This window comes from Corylus avellana, chromosome 4 (genome assembly GCF_965113065.1).
Source record: "Corylus avellana chromosome 4, dhCorAvel1.hap1.2, whole genome shotgun sequence".
Classification (NCBI taxonomy): domain Eukaryota; kingdom Viridiplantae; phylum Streptophyta; class Magnoliopsida; order Fagales; family Betulaceae; genus Corylus; species Corylus avellana.
Window position 1 is genome coordinate 25970257 of NC_142493.1, and position 24241 is coordinate 25994497.

The window sequence follows — 24241 nt, forward strand, 5'->3', positions numbered from 1 at the left end:
GTCAGGCTTTTCAATTTCAACTCTCTAATTTTGTGCTAGGTTCGTGAGTTATGTCAAATATTGTCCTTGTCATGTTCGGATTGCATCAACTTTAACTTGATTCATTTAATTAAATAAGTTAGATTTCTTAATTCTAACATGCAAATTTTATATTAAGTTCGTATTGAGTTTATGAGTCGTATAAAAAATTACCATATTTAATAAATAATTCGCTTAAATAAATAACTCAATGAAAAATTAAGGGAGCGAAGAAAAGAGAAAGGTGGGTGCAACGCCACATTCCTTTCCTTCATTGATGGGAATTTCCACTTTTACCTTTATTCAGATAGAACAGATATATAAAGTGAAAAGCTACACACATCTCCTTTTCTATATATTCTTTTATAAACTTACCCATGTTAGAAGAACAACACTCTAATCATTTGAATTCCATTTAAGATCCATGGGTTGATGGGTCAACAAATTGAACCCAAAGATTTGCCCGTTATCATCGTTCTAGTAATTGAGAAACAACAAACTGTACGGAAATCACGTTGTCAAACAAGATTTTTAATCAACTTTGTCGCATGTAGTATTGGCCAATTGTCATTTGCAGTGCCGTGACTGATGGATACATTATAAAACCAAGACACGACTATACCACGAGGGCCAATCAAAGATTCCGAGTTATGCTAGAACATATTTTTATCTCTCAATTATCATACAATGCGGTAGTTCTAACTAACTTTAGGTTTTTTTTATTTTATTTGACAAAGACTAATCTTCAACGAACTAATCTTCAACGAACTTAATGCTAGCCAACTGCACACAATATACTGTTTGCATTTAATCAATTGAGTCAAAGGAGTTTTTGTTTTTTAGGAAGAGTCAAAGGAATTTCAAAAGCATTTTTAGTAAATAAAAAACTTATCAGTTTGATAAAAATTGCCCAAATGCATTTATGAAGAAAAAAAATCTTTTACTTTAAAAAATCTATTTTTATTTTAATTTTTTAGGCATCATAGAGAATGAGAGACAAGAAAAGGATAATAATTAATGGTCCAAGCATATGATTGGTGATGATTAAGAGTTGGTGAAAGGTGGTGGATATTTATTGCTCAACCTTCGTACTTCCTAACCGATGTCGGAAAACCACCAATCTCATTCGTACGACTGCACCGAAACGCCAAAAAGCATTCATCTCCATTCTCCGGCCACAAATGATATTGCCGTGAAAACAAATTATAGCAAGGTCGAAGCTGTTCAATCCACTTTTATTTATTCATTCATTTATTTCGGAACGGCTAAGAATTGGACCCATTCTATTATTGGACCGAAGATTGCTCCACGTGATTCTCTGATTAATTTCTTCTTCTTTTTTACTGTGAAATACTCTACTGGGGTAATATTCATAGAATTTAGAGTCTAAGAGTACCAATAAAAAATATTGAGAATGTGTTATTTTATATTATTTATTAAGTACTTGAACGAAGAGACAGCTAGTACTTGGAATTTATTTGTTTTAGTACGATATTCAAATTTAGTATTTTGTTCGGGGCTTGAAGGAAGGGACAATTAATGGTAGGAGAGGTCTACTAGGAGTTTGGTAGAACCACTTATGATGCTTACATAAGTGAGGATAGGAGGAAAAGAAAATTGGCATAGCATAAGGGTGTATGAATGTGTACCTAGTGAAGAGCCCTTTTCTTCTTATATAAACTCGTCGTTTCTATCACGAGCCCTTTTTTTTTTTTTTTGATAATAATCACGAGCATAAAGCTCTTACATTGCAGGAGTACAAAGTCCTAAAAATGCAAATGATAGCCGAAGATATAACGATACAATATCACCAAAAACCTTCACTAACCTATGATTAGTTTTCAGTTGAAATAACAGATCTGCATAAGACAGACGCAATCCAATGCATAGGTAGTGCAAATTCTTCCTCGACCCAAAAGCCAGGATGAAGTTCACGTCCACAACTTGAAGGTTTGGACTAAAATTCACATTCACGACCTAAAAGATCTGGACCAAAGTTCAGTTCACATCTAAGCAGGCAGATCGAGTGGCCAAGCCTTATTACAAAACAGAAGCAAGAAAACCGAAATAAAATGTGGGCGAACCAAAGAGGTAGGGCCTTATTACAAGTAAACAACATGAATGAAATGCATACAGGGAAAAAACATGAACAAAGACAATACAAGGAAAATAAAACAAACGGGAACAGGCACACGTAGCGTGGATGCCGATTGTGCACTCGCCGGAAACCGACACCGGAAGGGAATGATGGAAGCTCGACATGGTGGGGACGCGGAAAAAGCCCAAAACAGTGGATGGAGGGTGGCGAAACCGATCGCTAGCTGGCTGGAGAACCATCGCAGCAGGGGACGTTGAAGCTCATCACTGGAGGGGCACGAGGAAAGACCCAACAGCGGACGGTTAACGGCAGAGCGGGCGGAGGAGATCGGCAACGAATACAAAACAAAAACTGTGGGGAGTTTGAAAGAAACTCTCAAAATCAGCACCCACATCGAATGGCACACAAGCAAGCCTACAAGAACATCACACCAAAAACACAGCAAAAAAACAAAAAGGAAATGAGCATAAACAACTAGAGAGCCCCGCCAAGGACAAAAGCGGAACAAAGAGGAAGGGGCGGCAGAGAAAGGGTAAGTAGGAGGCAACCCGGGCCAGGGACATCAAGTAATTACTAGCACCCGGTGCAAGGGTAGGCGAGGGGGAGGAGGGAGGCAGCAAATGGCCATCCCTCCTCCCCTCACCATGGGGGAGGGGGCTTACCTGTGGCTGCGGCGCTAGAGAGAATTTCCCGCAAATACCAAGAAAGGTTTTCTGGTGTGAAAAAACTGTAATCTGACTTTACAAAAAAGGAAATTGGTTGCAGTGCGCCGCCTTGTCAGAGTATAGGTGTATCATGTTACTAGAATAGGCTTGATCTTGGGCTTGGCAGACAGGACTTTAAGCAGATGGGTTTTATGTGCTCATCGATAGTGGAGGGTCCAGTTACGCTTGAGCCCAAAGGGCCCTTGGATAGACCGGACAGGCCTTATGGCCTAGCGAGAGGTCCGTAAAATTAATGTAATTGAATTAAACTTTGGTCCAAATGCTCTGCAAAAGGCCCCTTTTCTAGCCCCCAATCAACAATTGTCACATCAGTTAAATCACAACAATTGCATATAGTTAAAATGGAACCACATTCACTGGATGATGAAAAAAGAAAGAAGAAAATAGGGTCTTGCACAAACGGCCATGGCTGTGGGTCATGGGTCTGGCCGTGACCCATGGCTGGCCAGGCTAGCCACCCACGGCGTGGCTCACCTCTCTTCGGCGCCGGTTTCCGGCCTTTAGGGTGATAAAATCCATAAGGGTTAACTTTTCATCTCTAAGTTTTAGTTTTGAATAAAAAAATGAGTTTTTAGGCACTAAAAACGAGTTTTGAAGCATTAAAAACGGATTTTGAGGCATTAAAAACGAATTTTGGAGTATTAAATACGGGTTTTGAGGCGGGTCATTGCAGATTTGAATCGGGTCACGGCAGATTTGAGGCTCAGACCAGTGGGTCATGCCCCACGACATGGGTTTCTATCGTCGTGGTGTGGGTCTTTGGGTTTGCCGAGTATGATTTTTTTTTTAGAAATGCTATAATCTAATAAAAACTCCACATTTTGTCCATAAAAGTCCACGTGACAAAATGCCACATCATATTTTTGGTGGAGGGAAAAAGACAACTAAAAGAAGATGTGGGATCTTGCCACGTTGACTTTTATAAACAAAATGTGGAGTTTTTATTAGATTCTAGTATATCTTTTTTTATTATTATTCTTCTTTTTTTTTTTCGTTTTGATTCGGTGCAGATGATCTCAATTTTATTTTTTGCATTTTTGTTAAATGGATGATGTGGCAATTGTTGATTGGGGGCGTAAAGGGGGCTTTTTGCATAGCATATGGACCATATGGGCTCTCAATGTAATTAGTTGGCCGTCTGTACATCATTCTTTAAGTAAAAACCATTATGTATTTGGAAACTTGGCACCCTTCTACGCAAAAAGGACTATATATATATATATATAATAGTATTTCTAGTACTTCAAAGTTACCCCATTTTGTGAAGTGGGGACGGATATGACTATGAGAAATGGACAAAGGAAGAGCAACTCGTGAGGAAAACTAAGATGTGATAGATATTGGGTGGCTATGAGAATTAATGCATATATAGGGATATTAGTTATAAGCTTCGATGTTACGAAATATAATGAAATGGAAAAACTCATTTTCACACGAAAAATCATGGGAAAATTAAATCATTGTCCCATTAGCTTGAGCAATGGCCTTCCAAGCTAGAAAAGACAGTTAGCTTGGAAGAGAAGTCTTGGTAACTATCTCCCCCGCAAGAAAGGTACCCCGGCCCACGAGAGCTGCGTAGAAGGTCCTCGATCGTATAACGCCATCGATCGCCAACTTCTCTTAAAATTCCAAGGATACCCTATCTTGTGTTTTGCGTTAATTAACATAGAACAAGTACCATCCACAATTAACCTTATTATCTTCTTAGACAGAATATTAAGAATACTCCACTACTCTTATAAATTCCTAGATCGATTTATCCGGTGTTTATGTGAGCTAGGAACAGTTCAAGTATGCACTCGGGATTTACTTGTGCCTTAATTAGCATGATGCAAATTTAATTAAACTGATTATATTAATTAAGGCCTAATTTATGTACTTTTGTCACTTGTGTTGCAGCTCCTGACATATATATATATATATATAAGCATTATAATTTTATCATATATATGATAAAATACTGAGCATATGAGCTTTCTCTCCCCCCCAAGTAGGCAGAAATCTCTCTTTGTCAAAATTTGACAATAAAAACTTAATTTTGTAACTAAAAACTAGAAAAGATGATCAATAGTATAAGCAGTAACCTCCTTATTATCGATCTTATATTTCTACACATTGGAGATCAAGTGAAAACTATATTAATAATTTAATACCAATAAAAATAAACACACCCTAATGACCACATAATGAAAATTGAAGAGAATCTTTTTTCCTCTTCAATATTTCTTTTTCCTTACTAAGAAAGAAATAAGAATAAAAAATATTATAAATTGAAAATCCTTGTACACAATCACAAACCAAGTTAACGGAGTTAATATTTAGTGAAATAGATTTCAGGTCAACCTACTTAACTCACTGTCTCACGGATAGCCGGCATAACCCGTATAAAGTAAAACATTTTTATTTTTACCATTTCATTTTCATGTTCTAGCTATAATTATGTTTATATAAAAATGACATTGTCATAGTTTTGAGGGTCATGCCCCAAGCCTCCCTTCGGCTCCGCCATTGTGCCCCAAATACTAGGTTTGTTGTAAGACAATCGAACCTCCACAACTAGGGAACATTCCCGGCCAGTTGGCCTCCCAGAAGAGGCCACCACCTTCAGGCTTCAGGTTCAACTACCTTCATCATCATTCTCACATGCACACCTACATGTACATACACGCATACATGCAAGCCCATGCGAGCATTGGCTTTCTATTACACAAGCCACTCCCCCGCGCTTCTTCAACAGTCAGCTAGCTTTCACTATAAGAAAGGTGCTGCGCGCGTTTCATGCATGTATGTAGTTAAAGCCAAAAACATTCATACATACATAAATTAAGAAATAACACCACAAAAGAAAAGGCCATATAAGCTACGATGAACAAGAAAGCATTAAAGGATTTCGATCTCATGGGGTTTTTCTCCAAAGTTACATACTGCAGTTTAAACTGCAACAGAGATACAAAACTAACACACAAGGGGAGAGAGAGAGAGAGAGAGAGAGAGAGAGAGAGAGAACGACGTCGGACTATAACAACATTCCAAGATTCCCGGAAACTTAATGCTTTCACCGGGTTTTGGTGCCGACACAGGACTCACCCCCACCTCCAGATAGAAGACGCAAAGTACATTCACGCGCTTAAGGCATGAACTTCCTCTGACGTGGACGATACTGTGCCGCCAATCAAAGGTTGACACGTCCGCGAACCCACGTAGCCGCACCCATCGCGGGTCACATCTGAATCCACCGAGCGAGTTGAGTGGGGTTGACAATCCCTGGAATGTGGGCCCCATCCGTCTTCAGTACGCTCGCCACCACAGCGTAGCTCTGGTGCTCCTTCTTGACGCTCAGCTCGGCTTCCGGCTTCGACCTCTTCGACTCGGCTGAGGAGCTCGCCAGGGGCTCGGCCGAGGCTCGATCCGGGTCGTACTTCTGCCCAAATAGGGTACCCTTGGTCAAGAATTCGTACGCCATGTACCCGGCTAACAGCCGGTTTGACGAGAGCGGTTCATCGGGCTTCGGAGCTGTTGTTGGAGCAGCGGCTTGAGCCGAAGCGGGAGCAGCCGACGATTTTTTTGAGAATAAAGATTCTCTCTCTTTACGCTTTCTTGACGCGCCAGGCGTCAAAATCCGACGGGGATTGAAACTCATCCTAGCCTTTAAAGTTTAAATCATACCACGTCACCAGCCAAAGCAACTTCCACAATGGGGGGTAAAAACTAAACAAGTTGGTTTCTAATGGGGGGCAAAAGCGTCTAGTAGTTTCGGTTTCGCAAGGCTAAAAGCGTGAAAGAAAATTGTTGATGATTTGGGTAAAAGTGTCAAATCAGTTTCATCGGGGGGATAAGCAGAAGAAAAAGGTCGATAAAAGAGGCTAAAAAGACTCATTGGTTGGTTGGGTTAAATGGTAAATGAAAACAAGTAACGTAGGGATGACAAAAAAAGGCAAAATGACGAAAATGGAAAAACATTTTTAATAGAATAAAAGACAAAGAGAAAAGGAAAAAAGAAAAAGAAAAAGAAAAAGAAAAAGTGGGGTGCGTTAGGTTGGGGGTGGTTTAAATCGTATCCAAGGAGCGGTGGGCGAAGGCAGACGAGATGGAGAGATCTAGGTCTAGAGAGGTGGCCTGAAAGAGCCCGCCGCGAATCCAGTCGTCGGTGAGATAGGGAGGGAGTGTGTGTGTGAGGGATTAGATTGAAGAAATGACTTTGCAGAGAGAGAGAGAGAGAGAGAAGACAGAGAGAGAGAGAGATTTCTAGGGATATATACAGGTTGGGGAGGAATGAGCAAGCGGCGTGGTTCGTTTATTTAAAGGATAGGTTGTTTCTAATAGAACCCCTTCTGTTTAGAAAAATATCTGGAATGCCATCCTTATCAGCAAATTACGAAACTACCCTTTTTGTTATCTTTATTTCACTCTAATTTCAGTATTTCACTGAATCGATGCCACAGTTGTCCAACTCTTGTTAAAAAAAAAGTTGATCAGTACTGTAATAGCATAATAGGATTGACCTTATATGCTGGTATTAAGATTCAATCTTGACCGTTAATTAAATTACAGTATATATGTTATTTTTAAAATAACAACATGTAAGCCAAATTTGTGTAATAAGTATTAATAATGTATTGTTATATCATTACAGTAAATTAAAGGTAAAATAAAGATGTAATATGTAATATGAGATAAACTTGTATATGCAAAGGAGGCAAATTTATTGGCTAGTTTAGTTTAGTTCTGCCTTATACATTACTGTACTTTTATTTTACTGTCATTTTATTGGGACGATGTGTTGATAGGTTTGGTCATATTACCTCCGATAGAATAGGATGAGATGAAAATATGTATAATGTTATAAGTTATTTTTGTATTATTCTAAAAATAATGTGGCTGTTAAAATTACCATTGGGTTTGTGATCGATCACTATTGAATTTTGATCAAATGATAATTTTAAAAGTCATCTCATTTTTTGAATGACACAAAAGAGATTTTTAGAATTACTTTGAAAATATAGTGTGTGCTATTACTCTATAAAATATGCGAGCAATATTTAATTGAAATGATAAGTGAATTAAGAAGAGAGGGTTCGAACTCAAAAACCTTTGCTCCCATATTATGTTAAATCATCATTTATCATAAAAAAAATTATTTAATCTAAACTGATAAAAAAATTATTTATTAATATTATGACATGTAAAGTATGGTTTTATCATATTTTCAACAGTGATATGAGAGGGACTCAACTAAACTCCATCTAAAACCCAACTTTTACTTATGTGACACAGAGTTACATAAGAGTTGTGTCGTTCAAAATTAAAGAGGTATGCTACAGTGCAATATAATGCTCACATTTGGCTCATATTTAGTGAGGAAGAGAGAATTGAGATTGAAATTTTCCTCTCTTTCATGTGATTGTTCATCTGTCACGTCACTAAAAATAGGCCAAATGTGAGTAGTATATTGCACTAAAACATTTCTCAAAATTAAAATTTCAAGAAAGAGACAAAAATCAAAACATATGTCTACAAAAGTTAGGTCTTAGATAGAGCTCAATTGAGCTCTTATCATATCTCTTTTGAAAATTTTTCTATTTCAAGACAAATACGACCAAACTTTGTAATCTAAACACACCTATTTGTATAATGAGTATGAATATAGTTCACTTCATAAAATTTGTTGTGTATTAAAAATAAATAAATAAATAAAAACTGGGATTATAATGTACTCTGTTCTTAGTAAATAAAAACAGGGTTGATCTACATTGCATTTTCTTTTTTTTTTTCTTTTTTCTGAGCACATTGCTTGTTATTTAGATATGAAATAAATTGGAGCTTAATATTTCTCATTTTAAATTATATTTTCAATGTAACGTTTCTTTCAGTTTACTTCATCTTTCTCATTTGTGAGTCACGTTTCTTTCAATTTCAAAGTCATTTTTGAAGAGCTTTTGGGCTGGGTAGAAGAAATGAGAGTCACGCCCAATAATGCTTGTCTTTTAGGTGGAGCCCAGAATGGACGTTGTGGGAAATGACAGGGTCCATATGTGATATATGTCCCCAACTCGGGTGAGATTTGGAAGTACTGTTTCAATGACAAAAATCCTTCAAAACCACCCAAATGGATATTGTACTTCCTTAAAACATGACAGTCTTCTGCTCCACTATATTCGTGTTCACCCGAATGGAAAGTTTTTCTGTTTTTGATATTATGTGAAATTATTATTTATCTTGAAAGTATGGATGCTAATTTGTATTTGTGTGCCGGGTTCGAGTCGTGTAAATACTAAATGCATATGTACAAGACTCCATATATTAACCATAATACGACCCATTAATCAAACGGGTAAAATTCTTCAACCATAACCTCCTAATTTTGAATTGAATTCGTATTAGATTCGCGGGTCATATTAAAAATTATTTGTCATTATGTTGCATGTCGAGTTCGGGTTGCGTCAAAACATAGGTATAAAACTATACAGATCAACCGTAACCTAACACATTTAATTAAATTGGTCAAACTCTTTAACCTAAATCATTTAATTTCGTGTTGGGTTCATGTCGGATTTACGGGTTATGTCAAGAATTGACAATCCTACCTGAAAGTTTAAGTTGATAGAAAATGTAAATTTAATTATTTAATCAACATTTGAACATAGTATAAGACTATATATGTCAACCCTAATCATTCACGTATATAAAACAATCTTGTAAATGGTGTGATTCAAAAGTATTGTTGATATTTTCAAAACAAATCAAAACTTTATGCAAGCGATTTGATACCAATCTTTGAATACGAAATGTCATGCATCCAATTTTAGCAATTGTGCTATTAATCGTTAGTGGGAATAAAGCTTTGGAGATTCCTATATATCTTCGCAAAATCAGCCCATTGAAGAATAAAGGCATGGTGAAGCCTAGCAGCACCTACCATATATGTGAATTTAGATTCACCCAATTTCTTTCACTAACCTTTTCCTTGATATAATGAGATTTAAACTTACAAATTTACATAAATCCCCACCTAAAATTTACACACACACACACTATATATATATATATATATATATATATATATATATATATATATATATATATTTCACATATCTGTATTATTACACAAGTAGTAGCTAAAAATTGTATGATTTCTTAATGGTATCTGAACTTATATATATAAAGATCCGCAGATTCGAGAGAGTTGACAAAATCAATTAATACAGAAACACATAGAGCTCTTTGAATTGTAGAATCCATGCGGTTCAAAGCACTCTGATATCTCACTGCATGTTTCTATGGTTTGAAGAAGTTTGTTGGAAGGAAATGAAAATCACGTACTTGAACTCTATTATTCCCATGATTTTGACCAAAGTCTTCACGTGTTAATTAGACTAAAAAGCAACATTAGAAGCAACAATTGTCTAAGAGGGTGTTGCATCTGAGGGTCATTTCACATGTCTGCTGCATATTATATTATTTTGTCTTTTTGATGATGAAATGATTCATTTATGTGGACAACTTCTCGATCGGACTTCCATGGTTCCCTGCCCTACAAGGCTACAATATTCCCTTTGTTAGATTGTTTTTTTTTACATGAGATGAAACCATAAACATTAGAGATATATGTACATAATAACTAGAAATGTTCCTGATAAACCATAACAGTAAAAACACAAGAAAATCCTGTAATGTCCAATTCTTTTTGCATCCTCAAAAGAATTTAGAAAACAATTGAAATTAAGTACAATTATTCATCTGTATTATTAACAATTCGAACAGTAAATCGAGATTTTTAATAGGACAAAACTGATAAGACCTGTTAAATGTAATTGGCGCTGTATATGTGGTTTTATTACATGTAGGTAGATGTGAGTTGTCCCCCTCAAGTGCTTTTCTCACAGGTTGGAATTTTGGAAATAAACAAAACATTAATGTATTTATTTATTTCCTTTTGCTAGTCAAAGTATTATTGTAATTTGCACATCACGGTTAGGTTTGCAGTCCATATCAGTGCCAGGACTGGAAAAAAAAAAAAAAAAAAAAAAAAATTCTATCCCTTCATATAATTATTTTGACTAGGGAAGAAGTGGACCCATTGATACAAGACTAGAGGTGATATTCCACGTAGGTGATGATGATCATGGAAAATGTTAGCGAACTTTTTTTCAAAAAGCTGCTCATTGCTACTCGAATTGTTAAGTATTTCTGTTGGTGACGCAACAAAAAATTAAATTAAATTAAATAAAAAATTATTTTTCTTGCAAAAAAGCAAATTTGCAGGGTACGAAAATACTTTTTAATGTTTTAATATATATATATATATAAGACATTTTTTTAAAAATAAAAATGTAAGACGTTTTTTGTTAGAAAGCTATCTGTCTATGTGGGCAGCCCAAATTTGAGTAGGGTTTGAGTTTGGACTGTTGGCCCATTGATCAGGTTGATGTCTAAGCAACAGGCCTTGTCAGTGTTCTCGGCCGAGGTACGACCAAAACTACTTGCTCGCTTAAATATCTTCCAACTTTTACGTATGTACAAGTTTTTAGGGGACATCATGATAGAAGAGTATTTGCAATATAATTGTAAAAGTGGGCGGCAATTAACCGCGGTTGCATATGGATGTGGTTACTAAAAATCACTAATCGTCTATGTAGATGTTGTTAGCAATTTTAAGGTAAGCGGATGTGGTTAATAACTTCATCTGTATGCCTTTACATGTATATCAAAACAACGTCATATATATACCTAAAAAATTAAAACAGGCTTAAAGCAATTTCAAAATCGTTTAAAATATGCCTTTAAAAGAAGTTTAGTAAAGGCTCAAAACACTCAAATAAGCCCCTAAAAGCTCATTACTTGATAGGCGGTTAGCAGTGTGATTTTTCATTTAATTACCGCACAAATAACAGCTAGTAACCGCATACCTAGATAGGAGATGTAGTTACTTAAAGATGATAACTGCATAATGCGAATTCGGATTTGGTTATAGGTAATCCGCATGGAAAACCCAAATTTGCAAGAAACATTATAAGTTATTGCTATTTAAAAGAGGACGAAAAGTACAGTAATATCATAGTATAAGGTTTAATGGAGTGTGAAAACTCTACGTATTGATGTCAATGATGTGCCTTTTTTTTTTGTTTTTTTGAAATGGAATTCCAGGCTTATATTAAACAAACTGACTTTTGCTTAGCAAGTACAACCTCCTGGATACAGGGAGGGCAATCAACAAGCCACGTACACTTAGAGTTACAACTCAATGCATATCTGGCTAGGCGGTGAGCTGCTTCATTCCCAGTTCTTTTGACATGGCTTGCCTCTCAATTGCATGAGCTATTCAGGATGCTTCTCGTGTCGTCCACTAGGTGCCTGTAGTTACTCTTGCACACTTCCTTGTTGTAAAATTAAATGGATGGTGCAAAAATTCTTATTGATGCTAAATAATATTAATCCAAATAATTAACAATAAGATAAATATAATACAATAAATAAATAAAATAGAGCAAGGAAAAATCTCACAAAGCTATAGAATCACGCAAGAGCGTTGTCCTTAAAGGTTGATTTCGTGCCTCCCGGAGTGTATAACTCGGTGCGATCGGATTTCTTGACACGCAACCTCCCAGGATTAGACTATAGCGTCTACCTTCGTTAAGAACGCACTTTCAAGTAACGAAGATCAAATGAACAACCCTTTCTCAAGTTGAAGAGGATGAAAAATTGAGTAGCAAATAACTCTAATTTTTCTCTTTGGTAACAAAGAAAAAATTCTGGAGCATGAAAATGAAATCTCACTAAAAGTAATATTTTTGATGATATATTTTTTGTCAAATGAAGACTTGCTTATATAGACATGGGGAAACTTTTTTCTTTTAAAACACATTATTATGCAATCTATTTATTAAAGAACAAACGGTCATGAGATTAATGTATAAAAGCAACGGTCAACATATTTAAGATAAACGGTCAACAAATCATCAAACGGTCAAAAAGGCTTAAAGACAAATGGGTTATAATCTAAGAAAACCAATGGTAAAGAATTAAAGCCAACAGCTAAAAGAATTGTAAATATTGAAGACAAATGCTTTTAACAAAATAAAACCAACGGGTAAAGGAATTAAAACCAATAGTTAAAAACTTGTAAAAGGTTTTATTACCCAACGGTCAAAACTCATGAATATATTTTATGTTGAATGGTCAAAAATTAATAGGTAAATAAAATCAATATTTGTAACATTACAACAATCCCCCACATGTTACAAATATTAGAATAGAAGGAGATTGAAAGCATGCATCGATGTGGTACCCGAAAGTTTTAACCACAACTAGGATAAATAAGTAGGAACTTAATGAACTGTGGTAGAGTTAGACTCTTTTAACCAAATTCATAAAGTAAGCAAACTTATCACCCACATAACTTTCTCCAAAAGAAAATTGATAAATAAATAAGAATTAACAAAAAATAAAAAATCGGGTTGTTCTGCGGGTTGGCGCCTTATACAGGCCATGCGCCCCTGGGTTTCATGAGTGCTCTAGAGACCTACCCAAGTCTCATAGGAAGCGGCACCACCTCCACACTCACATAGGTGGTATCCATCAAGAGTGTGTGCAGGTACACCCCATCCCAACAGGTAGGGACTATGGAACCATTAAGAGTTTTAAACTCATCCTTAATCACCCTGCATCTTTGTACTGTCTTACACCATAGGGATGGACTCATCAACAATCTTATCAACAAGATAGTGAAATAACATAGAATGACAGTACCACACCATGATCACTTGTGACTTCGTTTCCCATTAAACCTCATTCATGGGATCTCCAATCACAGAGGTTGGGTATCCATCACAGTGTCATCATTTGGGTATCAGTCCTATCCCCCTCGATGTTTCACTCACCAGCCTTCTTGCTAGTGGCTTGGTCAAAAGATCTGCCAAATTCCTTTCTGACCTCACAAAATCCATGGATATTACACCGGTCTCAATAAGCTGCCTCACAATATTGTGCCTTAATCGGATATGTCAACTTTTCCCATTATAGATCTTGCTCTTGGCTCGAGCTATGGCAGCCTGACAATCACAATGAATACAAACAGGTGGAACTGGGTTAGCATATAAAGGCAAATCAATCAAAAGGCTCCTTAGCCATTCAGCTTCAGTTCCAGCCTTCTCCAAGGCAACTAACTCTGCCTCCATTGTGGATCTTGCTATGCAAGTTTGTTTGGAGGACTTCCAAGATATAGCTCCTCCTGCTAATGTGAACACATAGCCACTGGTAGGCTTTAGTTCATCTGAATCAGAAATCCAGTTAGCATCACAATATCCTTCTAATATAGCAGGAAAACCATAATATGACAAACCATAATTAATTGTGCCCTTTAAATATCTCAACAATTTAGAGATTGCATCCCAATGCTCAATACTAGGATTATGAGTATATCTACTCAATCTACCGACAGCATATGCAATATCAGGGCGTGTACAGTTTGTCAAGAACATTAAACTACCAATGATTTGTGCATATTTCTCTTGTGAAACACTATCACCATGATTCTTAACCAAATGTATTTTAGAATCATATGGTGTAGACATAGGTGAATAATCAAAGTGCTCAAATCTTTTTAGCATCTTTTCAACATAATGTGACTGAGATAAAGTAATACAATTATTATCTCTAAGAACTTTAATGCCCAATATAACATTAGCTTCACCCATGTCTTTCATATCAAAATTAGATGAAAGAAATCTTTTAGCTTCATGCACAACATTCATGTTGGTTCCAAAAATAAGCAAATCATCAACATATAAACAAATAATGACACCTTCATTATTACTAAACTTGCTATAAATGCATTTATCTCCACCATTAATAGAATAAGCATTAGACAACATCACTTTGTCAAATTTTTCATGCCATTGTTTAGGAGCTTGTTTTAATCCATACAAAGATTTCACCAATTTACAAACTTTGTGTTCTTGACCGGGGATTACAAGTCCCTCGGGTTGTTCCATATAAATTTCTTCTTCTAAATCACCATTTAAAAAGGCAGTCTTGACATCCATTTGATGTACCACAAGTTTATAAATAGAAGCAATAGCAAACAATATTCTAATAGATGCAATTCTAGTAACCGGAGAATAAGTGTCAAAATAATCAATATTTTGTTTTTGCTTGTAGCCTTTAGCCACCAAGCGTGCCTTGTATTTATCTATTGTACCATCTGGTTTGAGTTTCTTCTTGAACACCCACTTACAACCAATTGGTTTGGTCTTAGGAGGTAACTCAACAAGTTCCCATGTATGGTTAGACATAATTGAATCTAATTCATTATTAATAGCTTCTAACCAAAAAGGTGCATCAATAGATTTGATTGCTTCATTATAACATATCGGATCATCATCAACAATATAAGTAATAAAATCATTACCGAAATTCCTTTCCGTTCTAGCTCGCTTGCTCCTCCTCAATTCTTGCACATCATCAACAATTTCATTAGAAGTAAAAGAAGGTTCATGCAATAATTTTTCCTTATTTTTCAAAGGAAACACATTCTCAAAGAAAATAGCATTTTCAGATTCAATAATAGTATTGTAATCTAAAACATCACTCTTAATAACAAGAAATCTATAACATGAACTATTGCAAGCATAACCAATAAAAACACAATCACAAGTTCTAGAGCCAAGTTTCCTCTTTTTAGGCTCGGGTAGCATAACCTTTGCCAAACACCCCCACACTTTGAGGTATTTCAAACTAGGCTTACGACCTTCCCAAAGTTCGTAAGGAGTTTTACAGGTTTTCTTATGAGGCACTTTATTTTGAATGTGACAAGCCGAAAGAATGGCTTCCCCCCACATGTTAGTGGGTAGCCCAGAACTAACAAGCATAGCATTCATCATTTCTTTCAAAGTTTTATTCTTTCTTTCGGCTACTCCATTAGATTCCGGTGAATAAGGAGGTGTAACTTCATGTATTATGCTATTTTGTTCACAAAATTCCTTAAAAGGATTAGACTCATATTCACCACCCCAATCGGTCCTTAGTCTTTTAATCCTTTTATTCTTTTGATTTTCAATTTCAATTTTGTATTTTATGAACATTTCTAAGGCTTCATCTTTGGATCTTAATAAATAAAGTTTAGTAAATCTAGAGTAATCATCAACAAATATCACATAATATTTTTTACCACCTCTAGTCATTGTGTGCTTTAAATCACCCAAATCACTATGTATTAACCCAAGAAGTTCAGTTTCTCTTGTAATAGATTTACAAGGTTTTTTTAGTGATTTTAGTCTCAGAACATACTTCACATTTATTCATATTGGTTTTACTTAGTGAATTAATAATTCCAGTTTCTTTCATTTTCTTGATGTACCCAAGATTTACATGTCCAAGTCTACCATGCCAAATATAAATAGAATCAACCAAGTAAGCACAAGAAGATGAATTTTCATTAATAATATTAGCAACATTTAATACAAAAAGACCTTGATCTTCATAGCCTTTACCAACAAATGCATCATGCTTAGTTAATGTAACAATGCCACCATCAAATAAAACCTTAAGTCCTGCCTTACCAAGCAAGTGTACCGAAACAAGATTGTGTCGGAAATGAGGAACATGTAGAACATCGGAGAGTGAAAGGGTTTTACCCGAAGTCAGCTTTAAGAGAGCTTTCCCTTTGCCTACCACAGGCACAGATCTATTGTCTCCAACAATTACCCGCTCAGTATTTTCCTTTATTGGTGTCACTACAAAAAAAAAGGGGTTTTCTGACGTGTGCTACAGTATAATTTTTTTGCCACCTCAGCAATTTTCTGTCGTGTTATATATAAAACGTCAGAAAAATTTTTCCTGACGTGTGAATAGTAACACGTCAGAATTTTCTGACGTGTCTGTTCAGACACGTCAGAAAATTCTGACGTTTTAAATGTTGGAGCGTCAGAAAAATATTACAAATTTGAAAAATTTAAAAATAATATAATTTCTGACGTTGCAAAATTTGCCACGTCAGAAATTTTCTGACGTGGCAGATCGCCACGTCAGAATTTTCTGACGTGGCAGACCGCCACGTCAGAATTTTCTGACGTTGCAGACCGCCACGTCAGAATTTTCTGACGTGGCAAACTGCCACGTCAGAATGCTATATATATGTATATATATATATATATATATATAATCAGATATGTATATTTATAAATATAAACTAATATATATATATATATATTTTTATATTTTTTTTCTGACGTGCGACACCTGGCACGTCAGGAAATTACCTCGATCGGCCCCCTTTGGGCGGGATTTTGAACTTCTTTCCCTCTTTTTATTTTCCCCCTCAACTTTTTCCCACTTATTATTTTTTACCTCTTCATTTTTTTTTCCCAGCACATTCGATCTCTCTCTTGTCTCAATCTCCCTGCAGATTTTTTTTTCCCAGCTGCTTCTCTGCATTCGATCTCTCTCCTGTCTCAATCTCCCTGCAGATTTTTTTTTCCCAGCTGCTTCTCTGCAGTCTGCACGCGCAGCAGATGGAAATGATGAGAAGCAAAAGGTGAAGGGGAAATGATGAGAAGCATGCGCGCAGCAGATGGAAGAAAAAGAAAAGGAGAAGAGAAGAAGAAGAAAAAAAAAGAAAAAAAAAAAAGGAGAAGAGAAGAAGAAGAAGAAGAGGAGAAGATCGATTTTGAAGAGAGAGAGAGAAAAATGAGAGCTGGAGAAAATTTTCTCCAGCTCTCACCATGGTGCAGTGGTGCAGATCTGCACGTACGGCAGCGTGAGGGAGCTGCCGTACGTGCAGAGGAATTCAAAAGAAAAAAAAAAAATAATTTAATTAATTAATAATTAAAAATTCCAGAAAAAAATTAAAAAAAAAAGTATTTAATTTTTATTTAATTTTTTAATTTTCTGACGTGTGTCAGAACTACCACGTCAGAAAATTTTCTGACGTGGCAGAAATGACACGTCAGAAAATTTTCTGACGTGTTACCCACTCACACGTCAGAAAATTTTTGACGTGTCTAAAATGCAACGTCAGAAAAAATTTACTGACGTGTTAGTGGGTAACACGTCAGAATTTTCTGACGTGTTGCCTAGTCACACGTCAGGAAATTTTTTTTCCTGACACCTACGTTTCTGACACTCGACACGCGTCAGAAACGACCCATCAGAAAAATTTTCTGACGTGTCGGCCACTAGAACACGTCAGGAAACTCATGTCAGGAAAAAATGGTTTTTTTGTAGTGTGTGTAGGAGGATAAGTCTTCTTTATTTCCACAAATGTGCCTAGTAGATGCGGAATCAATCACCCATCCTTTTACTTCCGTGGTCATGTTAGCTTCAGATACGACAGCTGCAATGATCTCTTCCACTTCCGTCACATTTGCCTTGTTTTTTGATATTGATCCTTTGTAGTTGTTGGTGGTCCTCTGTTTACATGCCGCTGCATAATGACCTGATTTGCCACAAGCAAAACAAATGACCTTTTTCTTTTGTATTAGAGAATGAGATGTGTTGAATCTTTTCTTATCATTCCAAAGTTTTCTTTTTGGCTTATGGTCAAATTTCTTGTAGTGTTGTGGAGGCCTAATAGATCTCTCTTCTACTAAATTAGCTTTGGAAATAATTTCCTTAGCTTTGTTAACCTTTTCCAAAGACCTATTCCTTTCTTCTATTTTAATATGCACTATGGTTTGTTGAAGACTCATGAAAGTCTTCTTTTGTTTGAAATGGAGTTTATACTCCTTCCAAGAGTCGGGTAATTTTCAACAAGACACTGAGTCATAAAACTTTCGGGTAGACCATTACCCTCTTTGGTTAATTCAGCAACTATGTTATGAAACTCATGAATTTGAGAAGTAATACTCTTTTCATCAGTCATTTGAAAATGTAAGAAATTGCTTGCAGCAAATTTCTTAGTACCCTCATCCTCAATCACATATCTACCAACTAATTCATCCCATAAATCTCTAGCAATAGTAAAATGGCAATAAACATCAAACAATTCATTAGATAAAGAATTTAATATAGTATTCACACATAATGTATTAGCCATTTCCCAATCTCTTAATTCTTTGGATTGTTCTTCAGATTCCTCATCCGGTCTAGGCTCAGTTAGAACACTAGAAATTTTTGTAAAATCTAAAACTGCAAGAACCTTTTGTTGCCAACGTTTAAAATTATTTCCATCAAAAGATTCAATTTTTGTAGCATCTGGAAGAACTTTAGCAGCAGCAAGAATTTGTGCATCCATAGTCAACCTTTAAGATTGTTGTAAAATTAAATGGATGGTGCAAAAATTCTTATTGATGCTAAATAATATTAATCCAAACAATTAACAATAAGATAAATATAATACAATAAATAAATAAAATAGAGCAAGGAAAAATCTCACAAAGCTATAGAATCACGCAAGAGCGTTGTCCTTAAAGGTTGATTTCGTGCCTCCCGGAGTGTATAACTCGGTGCGATCGGATTTCTTGACACGCAACCTCCCAGGATTAGACTATAGCGTCTACCTTCGTTAAGAACGCACTTTCAAGTAACGAAGATCAAATGAACAACCCTTTCTCAAGTTGAAGAGGATGAAAAATTGAGTAGCAAATAACTCTAATTTTTCTCTTTGGTAACAAAGAAAAAATTCTGGAGCATGAAAATGAAATCTCACTAAAAGTAATATTTTTGATGATATATTTTTTGTCAAATGAAGACTTGCTTATATAGACATGGGGAAACTTTTTTCTTTTAAAACACATTATTATGCAATCTATTTATTAAAGAACAAACGGTCATGAGATTAATGTATAAAAGCAACGGTCAACATATTTAAGATAAACGGTCAACAAATCATCAAACGGTCAAAAAGGCTTAAAGACAAATGGGTTATAATCTAAGAAAACCAATGGTAAAGAATTAAAGCCAACAGCTAAAAGAATTGTAAATATTGAAGACAAATGCTTTTAACAAAAGAAAACCAACGGGTAAAGGAATTAAAACCAATAGTTAAAAACTTGTAAAAGGTTTTATTACCCAACGGTCAAAACTCATGAATATATTTTATGTTGAATGGTCAAAAATTAATAGGTAAATAAAATCAATATTTGTAACATTACAACATTCCTCTCTCCAAAGAGCTTTTATAATCTCCAGAGAATCACCTTCCACTATTATGTTACGGAAACCCATCTTCATATTGAAATCTATCATCTTCCATGTTGCGTACGCTTCTGCTGAGGTAGAGTCCAGATTAGCGAATAATGAACAATTAAGTGTCGCTATTAGTGAGCCCTCATGGTCACGAACAATGATCCCAATGCCCACTATTCCCCTGTCTCTGTCAATTCCCGCGTCCCAATTGATCTTTAGCAAACCCAAAGCTAGCAGCTTCCAACTAACATCCACCACCACTCGGGATTTGAGCAACTGAGCTCTACATGCTTGGTCCGTTGATAGATAAGCTTTTAGTTGATCTTTTGCTTTTCTAACAATTGACGAAGGGGCTAAGAATTCTCCTCAAAAAACAACCGCATTACGCCTCAACCAAATAGATCTTGCAGTTATGGCAACTAGAAGCATCTCCTCCTCCTCCAGTCTCTCCTGCAGCTTCATGAAAATATTCACGAAGTTATCATCATCCACGGTACACTTACGTATTCTCGCTGAACAATCGTGCCAGACATCCCTGGTGGCCAGACAAGTCCACAAAGAGTGTTCCACTGTCTCATGTACCAAACCCCATATAGGGCACAAGGGGTCTTGTGTGATTCCTCTCTTAAGCTAGGATATTATTGCATGATTTCCACAAAAAAGAATTAACCACTTTAGGTCCCTTCAACTTCTAAAACCTTGCTCCATACCCTAGCCTTGAACTAGAATCCATATTTGAGCAACTCCCCTTTGACTCCTCCATCATGCCTTTTGCAAGGTGATAGTCACTCCGAACGGAAAAATCACCATTCTTGGTACCTGTCCATACCAACCGGTCACTCTCTAATCTTGGACAAATAGCCATATTATAGATAAGATCAGCTTCCTCCTTCCTAAAAATAGCCTCGATCAACTGTGTATTCCACCATTTGGAGTCATCATCTATGAGGGAGCAAACTCGAGCCTCAGTACTCTAGTATGCTAACTGCGGATTGAACAGCATATGTGGAAAAAGATGGAATCCACTTATTATGCCATATTTTAATATTCTGTCCGTTTCCCACCTGCCACATCCTACTTGCCTGTAATAATTTTTTGACATTCATACACTCCTCTACGCATAAAATGGGCGGCTACCGAGATTTGAAAAGATAAAATCTGCATCAAGGTACGTAATACTTCTCTTTAAAAATTCTTGCCATTAGAGTATCAGGATTGGAGTCAATGATGTGCCTTAGACGCATTACATTGAATACATTTTTGGTTATTACGTGTAGTGTATAGATATAATCCTTAATGCTATATGAGATAATGAAATAACTGAAATTGAAATCTAAACAAATATTTTTGTCAAGGATATCTCATCTGAAAAAATGTTCATGATATTACCAAGTTAACTATAATAAGCATACAAATTGAAATGACAAGCCTCCATGTCACATCCTTTATAGGATTTTTATTTTATTTTTTGGGAAATTAAAACCCGTAATGCTCTTAACAGTACCCTTCAACCTCTCCTTATCAAAGATGAGAAATGAGACATACCACTTTTTTTTTTTTTTACATGTCTGCATAAGAGGAAAAGGGAGATTCGAACTAATAATTTTTACTTTATTAGGCATAGTCTCAACCGATTAAACTACCTCTAGTTAACAGACATTCCACATTTTTAACCTATAATGTAAGACGTTTTGGTCTCAACCGACTTTTAAATTTTGTTTTTTAAAAGGTTGATCATTTAGTGGTTGCTTGGAAGTTGGATCTACCATTCCAACATTTTGTTGAGCCAATTAATGTGAGTGCTCTTAATTACTGACATTTGATTTTGACATTTGATTTTTATATGATTTAAAATTGAGCGGTACTTTTTGATTTACATTTGATTTTTTTTTTTTTTTTTTAATGAGATTTACTTAAGAAAAATGATTGGTGAACTTTTTTAAAAGTGAATTATATTTTCAAAGAAATAAATACTAAAAAAAATGTTTTTTTTTTTTAAAAAAAAAAAGATAAACAGATGTAGAACTAAATTATTATTTAACAAATTTTAAAATGGGAAATCTAATTCTGAAAAAAATATATTTGATTTTAAAAAGAGGAAAAACGTTTTGAAACGGGTACCAAAGCGGGTCGTTGTGTTGTGTTCTTTTCTCTTTCTTTAGAAAAATGGAAGGGGTTGGTATTGGGTTGTTGGATGGGACTTTAAGACTTGTACTCTCTAATTAAACTAGGAGGGACTTGGTCTACTCTTCATTCTCCTCATATTATTCAAAATGACTGACTAAGGCAAAATTGTCCTTTTTTTTCTTAGATATATTTTTGAGTGAGGTTAGGACTATCTTTTTTTTTTTTTTTTTTTATCTTTTTATAGTTGATGTGATTTTTAAAATCACCATTAAATTTCAAATGAATCATACTTAAATTTGATTAAATGATAATTTTGAAAACTACATAAGCTTTAGGAAGATAAAAAGATAGTCCCTAGTATTACTCTATATTTTTTAGGGTATTTGCTGTGGCAATTAGCGGTTATTGTTTATAATTGTTAATTGCACCGCTTTAAACAATTAGTAATTTTGAGTAACTACCAATTAACGATTATTTTTGCTAACATCACACCGTGTCAAGTATATATTGTTTTTTTGGGTATATTTTTGTGTTTTTAGCCTTTCTAAGATGGTTTTTGGTATGCATTTGAATTTTGGTATGAAACCCTAAACCAAAGCGACATCGTTTTGGTATTAAACCACAAAACCATGCTGTTTTGCTCTACTATTTATATATATAAAGGTTATTAATCGCCTCCGTCTATCCTACCTCCGCTAATTAACCACACCACCCTAGGCGATTAGTTATAAAAATTCATCGCTAACCACACTGTTCTAGACAAACTAAGGTGAAACAAGCTATAGCCACCGAGAATTCAAGAGAGAAAATTCCACAAATTGCGATTCCACACTTACCAATGTTGGCTAAGTTGATAGTTGAAATATAAAAATCATTCATTATCACATTATATATTTTCATATGTTATCTTGTGGAGCAGTCTAAGAGTAATACAAATATAAGCTTTGCAATAGGTAGAAAAGATTCACTACAAAAAAAAAAGGTAGAAAATATATGAATATGGCTGAGAACCCACTTTATTCAATTACTGGTTAGATCTACAGCTAGTCATGATTGACCCTTATCAGCAAGTCATTATCAACTGGGGTGGCACCTCTACATAAAGCACCATATACATATATAGGGCTGTGCTTTCAAGCTTATCTCTATTAAGATGATAAGAAAAACCAAATCCAAAGTATCTCAATCGAGGAACATTGCATGTTCTCACATAATATAAAACAGATAGTTTCCAGAAATTAGGCCACAGCTGGTTTGATGGGAATTGAATGCCAAACAAATTAATCTACCAGTTTTTCAACATACATTTAAAGTCTTTATCTACCGACCACGTGAAATCGTGCAAGAAGGACCATCTCTTGAAGAACATCATAAATCCCTTGCATTTTTTTTCTTCTTCATCTCCGAATTGGTTGCACCATGGATGGCCCATGTGCACATTGCAATACTAGAATTGTTTATCAAGGGCCAGAGATTATATTATTTTTCTTAATTAATTAATGCCATTGTGCATGCATGCCCTTAGATCTTAAACATATATTTTTATTTTCTAGTGACAAGCAAGATGTGCTTACCATTCCTTGAGGTAGGATTTGATGAGTTTTCGGTGGTTGCTATAATCGGAAAAGAAAAACGAGGAAAAAAAGGACTTTTCATTAATTATTTGTCGGCCATATATAAAATTTGAGTACTGCCAACTATTTAGCATATTGTTATACGATTGTTATACAATTTGAATGATGAATAGTGAAAATCAACTGTTGATTCTTCTTTTTAGAAGATCTGATTCAATAACTGATTTTCACATCCCATCAACAAGTTGTATAGCAGTGGTATAACAATTTACTAAATAACATTACTCATAAAATTTTGCAAAATCGTACTTTAATTAATCGAGGGAGAGAGAGAGAGAGAAGATATATATATGTATAGGCCGGCCAAGATTAGACCTACGTACCCCAATGCATCTCTCTAAACTATATATCACGTAGTTTGCTTTGAATTTCCTATAACATGCTAATCATTTTACTTACAAGCCTTTATTGATCCAATTGTGTAGTAGTCCATTAAATAACATTTATTTTTCTTTATATGTCATGCAATGCTTAAATATCTAACAAATTTGAGTCAATGTATGCTTGAATGCTTCATA

At 35.3% G+C, this 24241-nt stretch overlaps 1 protein-coding gene across 1 annotated transcript; it reads right to left on the bottom strand.

The window, feature by feature from the left end:
* Positions 1-5707: 5707 nt before the first annotated feature.
* Positions 5708-7097, bottom strand: EDA6 (embryo sac development arrest 6). Its single transcript, XM_059591369.2, has one exon. It carries the CDS (start codon positions 6479-6481, stop codon positions 6062-6064), a length of 420 nt encoding a protein of 139 aa, XP_059447352.2. The 5' UTR covers positions 6482-7097; the 3' UTR covers positions 5708-6061.
* Positions 7098-24241: the final 17144 nt, after the last annotated feature.